The 6,526-nt window shown below is 53.4% G+C and overlaps 1 protein-coding gene across 1 annotated transcript; it reads right to left on the bottom strand.

Annotated features, from left to right (window-relative positions):
- Positions 1 to 4,480: 4,480 nt before the first annotated feature.
- Positions 4,481 to 6,222, bottom strand: LOC149344324 (SAP30-binding protein-like). Its single transcript, XM_089546246.1, has one exon. The coding sequence runs from the start codon at positions 5,854 to 5,856 to the stop codon at positions 5,056 to 5,058; it is 801 nt and encodes a 266-aa protein (XP_089402372.1). The 5' UTR covers positions 5,857 to 6,222; the 3' UTR covers positions 4,481 to 5,055.
- Positions 6,223 to 6,526: the final 304 nt, after the last annotated feature.

The following is a 6,526-nucleotide window of genomic DNA, read 5'->3' as shown; positions in this document are numbered from 1 at the left end:
CTCTTGATGGGATTGTAGTAGGGGAGGCTGTATGCCACTCGGCTACCAGGCTTGTGAGCATCTTGAGTGTGTCCTCCTCTCGCATGCCGTGGCGTCTATGCGAGATGCGCGTGATCATGCGGGCCACTATGCCTTGAGTAGGGCAAGGGTGTGGGTGCAGCATTGGTTTGACTGCAACCACATTCCCAGGATTCTGATGAGCGTCTTTTACGGTATCGGCTTCCCCTCGAGGTAGACGTTGAGCTTTAAGTCGTCGCTAGTGGGGACTATGCGGTCTTTCCTCTCCAAAGTCTAAAGAGCTCGGATTCTCTCAGTGGAGCATGCTAGCCCTCTTGCTCTGACGTAGTCCTCTACGCAGGTGGCTGCCTCTTGCAATTTCTCTTCTTTCTCTCTGAGCGAACCTGTGTTGACCCAGATGGTGATGTCGTCGGCACACATGGCATGGTGTATGCCGTCGATTTCTTTTAACTGTTTTGCCAAGCCAATCATGGCTATGTTGAAAAACATGGGGGAGATGGCCGGCCCTTGAAGCGTCCCTTTGTTTGGAGTGAGGAACCCTCCATAGAAAAGCATTGCCTCTCACTACGGCGCGGGCCGCCGAGCGAACAGCCATCTCGTGGCACTTCTGGAAACTAGGGGACTTTATCTGAGAGCGGCGCGGGCCGCTGTGTACCCTGGTTACAAATGAGGTTCGTGAGGCAGGGCACTGTGCAGTGATTATAGACGAAACAGCGGACATATCTGCCAAGGAGCAAGAGTCGATATGCTTTCGTATTGCTCAAAAGAACTTCGAAACACACGATTTTATAGCACTGCTCTGGGGATTTTATAGCACTGCTGACACCAGAGCGACCAGTCTTTTTGCTGTTTTTAAGGACGTCCTCTATCGTTTTAATCTGAGCATTGGCAGTTTTTTTTTTATTTTTTTTATTCGTGAAGTCTGCCTTGAGGCATAAGTTGAGAAAAGGGGGAGTGGAATATAGGTAACAGAAAGATAAAAGAAGGAGTGTAGACCAGTTTCGGCGAGGTACTCGCATAGGCTGCTGGTGAACTGATTGTCCATAGTCCACTTCACATAGTCCCCGTCGCGGTTCCACCACAGGCCGACCTCCCTGAGGAGCCGTTTTCTAATAGGGGCCGTCGCTGGGCAGGTCCACAACAGGTGCCGCACATCACAAATGTCCGGTGCAGCGCCGCAGTGAGGGCACCTGTCAGTTGCTGGCAGATATTTATCACCCCACCGATAACGGACAGATGGGGTCAGGGCCGCCCCTGCCCGAATCCGGCGCACTGATACCTCCTCCTGCCGAGTTAGACTACGGGGGAGAGGGTGCGAACACGGAGGAATTAGAGCGCGTGTTCGCTGGCGCAGAGCTTGTGAATCGGAGACATGGGACAGGAACGGATCTGGGGGAAGAGGGGAAGGTGGCGGGTCATCTGATGTGTCAATGTGAGTCATAGCATCTGCTTGAATGTTATGTGGATCGTGAGCATGACCGCGAATCCAGTGTATGCGTACAGGACATGGGTATGGCGCTGCAAACATGAGAGGGCAGCACGGTGGGCTGAAAGCCCTAATAAAGCAGGAGGAGCACTGTACGTACGCTGCTTTGCGTACATACTGAACCTTGGGCTGCAGGATATGCCTCATAAAATGTAAATATGTCGCGATTTGCCGGTCATGATATCAGGAATGATGAACTTTGTTACGTGCTCCCCAAAAACGTTTAGATTTGTTCGGGGCATTTCAGAAATAAGATGAAAGCGTAAACTTGCGAAAGTTTTGTGCCACGAGGTGGACGCTCAGGGCCACTTCACTGAGGTCGATTGTTCAGAATTATAGTCACCTCATCTCGTTTCTTGAAGGCCAAGCATCACACGAACGGAACGACGCCGGAGCCAGAGCCAGTGGATTTTTGAAAGCACTGTCAAAATTCGACACATACTTAATGCTCAAGCTCCTGACACTCGTATTTTCGCGATTAGAGACAGTAAGCATGGCGCTGCAGAACGCAGCACTGAGGCCAACGGCGTCGCCTTCAGAGCCCGCAGTGCAACACACGCAGAAGAGGTCGGGATTGCTCTCGCGGCCTCACATTCCGATTCAAAATACATAACCACCGACTCGCGAGGGGCCTGTCGGAACGTCGAACAAGGCTGCACTCCCTTCCTAGCCTATCGAATATACCAAAATTGCATACGGGATACGGACCCCGCACACCGTTGCCTTACATGGGCCCCTGCGCATCAGGGGTTGGTAGGAAACGAGGCAGCAGACGCAGCCGCCCCCACGCTCTATCACCGGGCTGTTTTCCCCTCCCCACCTGATCAGGAGCCCGATTTTAATCCCGTCTATACCTTCAAAGATATTACGACCTACTATCAAGGTAGTCATCGCCTTTGCCCCCACCCATGTAAAGTCCTCAAGAAGGCGGATGAGTGGCTCTTTCTCCGCCTTCTCGCCAATACATTGCTGTGCCCGGTAGCACTAAAACATTTTGACCCCTCCTTTAGCAGCAGCTGCCCGTATTATAGAGAGGTGTCTTCGGAGACCTGTCATATGGTGTGCGCCTGCCCCTCCAACCCGGCTATACCCCCCCCCCCCCCTCCCCAACCCAAGCCGGGAGGACTGAGGCGGTCCTGCTCGGCTGCCACGACTTACAGGCCCAACAAGTAGCCAGGCGGCGGTCACCGCCACTGGGGTCCCGAACTAGGGACCTCAAGAAACGAGACGATGATAACTAGGCGCCCCAAAAAACGGTAAGAAACGAATGCCACGAGACAGTTATGTTCGTTACATGGGGGCTTCAACGGGCCTCAATATTTGGTTTGGTTTATTGGGGTTTAACGTCCCGAAGCGACTCAGGCTATGAGGCACGCCGTAGTGAAGGGCTCCGGAAATTTCGACCACCTGGGGTTCTTTAACGTGCACTGACAACGCACAGTACATGTGCCTCTAGAATTTCGCCTCCATCGAAATTCAGCCGCCGCGGCCGGGATCGAACCCGCGCCTTTCGGACCAGCAGCCGAGCACCGTAACCACTGAGCCATCGCGGCGGGGGCGCCTCAATATTTGAGACGGCGGAGATAACTAAGCGTATGTGTGTCTGGACAGGTATCAAACGCTACCGCCAAATTCGAAAGCAGCGCTCATCGGAGCAGTTTGGCGCTATTTTCCCATTTCTATTAGGATGGCGCAAGGCTGGCCTCACTGCATTGGAAGAAAAAGCACCCGTTTGTAGCAGCATGCAGCAACAGTTTATTATATAAAGTTTGGCACAACTGGCGCAGCGTCACTGCAGGTCATCATATGTCTACTTCAGGGAATGCCATGGGTGCAACAGACGCGGAGCGTCGTGCTGGGACCCGGTTTTGAGAAATGTTAGTTTGGACTGTGAACGCTGCTGCTGGACGCCAGAGCCACAAACGTGCGGCGGATCAAGATCTCAAGTCCATCCCCACTCATTTTCTCACATCAAGAAGCCTGCATTGTAACGCTCCCATGACAAACACGTTGCACGTCAGTCGCGTCACGGGGAGGCTATTGGACGCAGCCGAGACAGAGCGTCGTGCTCGGAACGCTGAACGTACGCGGATCGGCATAATGTCTAGGATACCGCAGGAACGCTGGCCTCAAAAGCACTGAGTGGCAAGACTCTCATGGCCAGAAAGAGCTCACTGTATGAATGGATGGAAAACTTTATTATGCGAGCGAGTTTCTACCGTGCAAGGTCTCAGGGCCACCGCACAGCCCTCACATTACGCGCACGTGTCCAGGCCACGTAGGACCATGGCACTGGCACCCCGCTGTAATCATCCGTTAACAAACGCAATCGTCGTGTCGTCATGCGCGGCTCGAGCACTGCGTTTCGCACAGCCCCCCGCCGCGGTGGCTCAGTGGTTACGGCGCTCGGCTGCTGTCCCGAAAGACGCGGATTCGACCCCGGCCGCGGCGGCTGAATTTCGATGAACGCGAAATTCTAGAGGCCCGTGTACTGTGCGATGTCAGTGCACGTTAAAGAACCCCAAGTGGTCGAAATTTCCGGAGCTCTTCACTACGGCGTCTCTCAGAGCCTGAGTTGCTTTGGGACGTTAAACCCCCAATTAACCGATAAACCAAAGGAATCACAGCCACAGACTGGAAAAATCTTCCCACAACTCCTGTTGCTTACGCAAGAAGTCCATTGCAAGGCCACTACTATGAATAAGTTTCTTGTGGACTTCTCACTCTATATGCAAAGTGCTAATAAAAGGGGACTTTAAGGTACTGCATATGATGGCACAAACTAAAAACTTATAATATTAATGGCATCACTGTTACTGTTCACATCCAGAAATAGTTTTATGGTTTATGGGGGTTTAACGTTCCAAAGCGACTCCGGCAATTTCTTCCACCTGGGATTCTTTAACTTGCACTTACATCGCACAGTACACGAGAAAATGATCAAAATATTGCTAAATTACTTGACCCAAAAAGGAGCATGTGGAAACTTTTTATTTGACAATTGAACAATCATACAGGGTACAACAGGAATATATGAAAACCCTACTATGAACTGCACCACACTTTGGTCCTGGATGCTCTGATGAATGACTGCCTGTCTAGCCTTGTTTCAAACTGCACTTGTCAAGTAAAACTCTCCCAGTTCCTGATGAAGCTGGAACTGACTCCCTTTGCGGATAAAAAAATCATATTGAATAACCACGTTACTTTTTTTTTAGAATTGTTGCAGTAGTACAACTAATGGGAACAGACAGTAAGCCCAAATGTAATGAAAGGTAGCATAAAAAAACATGGTCATCACAAAAAAAATATTGCTGATGTGCGAGTACAGTTTCTTTTCTTCGCTGCAGCAGCACACGTTAGCACACGTTTAATTATCTACAGCTACGTCCTTTTGCACAATTTTCAAAATGGCAGAGAATAAAGGTGGGTCCATGGTGAGTTCCGAAAAAAGCTCTGTCGAAAACAACCTGCCCTTGCATCCGTAGTAGCGCGTCATTAACAAGAATCTGCGCTGCCGTGGCTCCGGTGCAAAGAAGAAAAAAAAAAATTCACGGCTTGGCAGGCGGCTTGAGCGTTCCGAAGGCCGGGATGACGGTGGGCCGGGTGGCCAGAGCGGGCAACACGGGCCTGGCGACTCCCAGCTCGGGCTGCGCGGCGCCCGCGTCGTCCCACTTGCTCTTTCGCGGCTTGGTCTTCTTGGCGGTGCCCGTGAGGAACTCCACCTTGGTCTTCTTCTCGCGCTCGCGCCTCTCCATCTCCTCTTTCTGGCGCCTCGACAGCTCCTCGTAGTACGACTCCGGCCCCCAGCTGTGCGGGTCGTACGTCTCGGGCGGGTAGTTGGTGCCCAGCTCGTCGATGCCGCAGTACGCGATCAGCTTCTCGTAGATGCCCGGGTTGCGGTAGTCCTTGCGCGTCTGGATGGACGCGTTCATGTCGCGTCCCTCGCGAACCTTGCGTTCGTACAGGCGCGCGATCTTCTCCTGCAGCGCCGGCGAGCACCGGCCCGGCGGCTCTGGCGGCAGGAACACGCCGTTGGGTCCCAGGCTCTGCAGGCAGCGGTGGAAAGAGACCGGCGACTCGGGACGCACGTACACAACGCGACCAGACTCTGGCTCGTCCCCGGCCGCCGCTTCCTCGTCCTCGACGCGGTACGAGACGAGCGGCGCCTCTCCACACTGTGAGCTGGCCGTGCTCTCGACGCTCGGCTGCGTGCGCTCGGCGGACAAAGGAGCCGCCGCAGCCTGCTCACCGCTGTCCTTGGGATCCGAGTCCAACTCGCCTTCGGAGTCGGTGTAAGTCTCCGTCAGCAACGCCAGTGCCGTAGCCTTCGCAGCCGAATCGCTGTCCATGGCGCAGGGAATACCGTCTCGGGAAGCCCACTGGTTTCAAGCGAAGGTGCTCCGGCCGTAGAAGGCAGTTCACGGCGTTACCGAGGGTCCAACGCGTACAACAGTCGCTGCCAGAGTGCCCACAGCGCCACTCCGTTTTGGATAGTTGTGTCTAGAGAATTGGCTTGACCTGGATAAGTGGTGGTGATGGCCATGTGACCGTAAACTTTTCAACAGTGGCCGCATTTGTTTTTCCAGTCCCGGACTACTTGCTGACAGACCTCGGCTTCCGCTCTGACAGAAAACAGCGTCATGATCACATGACCTACTTGCCATAGGCTGGTTGCGGACTCGACGCAAGAGCCGGGCTCCCGTACCAGGAAGCTGTCATCTGCTAGCAGACGACGCAAGCCACGGCTACCACTACGCCGAAGCAACATCGTGCGCTCGACCATGATACTGAGTCGATTTGAAAACCGTACTGTCAGCTTAGCGCAGGTACTACATTGCAGAACTCAGCTTCGGAGGTACGCTCGCCGCTACTGCTTGCGGCGAAGTTCGCACAAAGTAACCCAACTCTTTGCGGATAGGCAGATAGACGAAAGCCTTCGCAAAAATGTTGACAACAAGCGCTATAGCTACTCCAGTATACGAGTGGTTCACCTGCGATGCTTTCAGGTAAGCGCGCAGG

Source organism: Amblyomma mixtum, chromosome 5 (genome assembly GCF_055824585.1).
Source record: "Amblyomma mixtum isolate Tamu chromosome 5, ASM5582458v1, whole genome shotgun sequence".
NCBI classification, from domain to species: domain Eukaryota; kingdom Metazoa; phylum Arthropoda; class Arachnida; order Ixodida; family Ixodidae; genus Amblyomma; species Amblyomma mixtum.
Note: the sequence above shows the minus strand (reverse complement) of the source record. Positions and strands in the feature narration are given on the sequence as shown.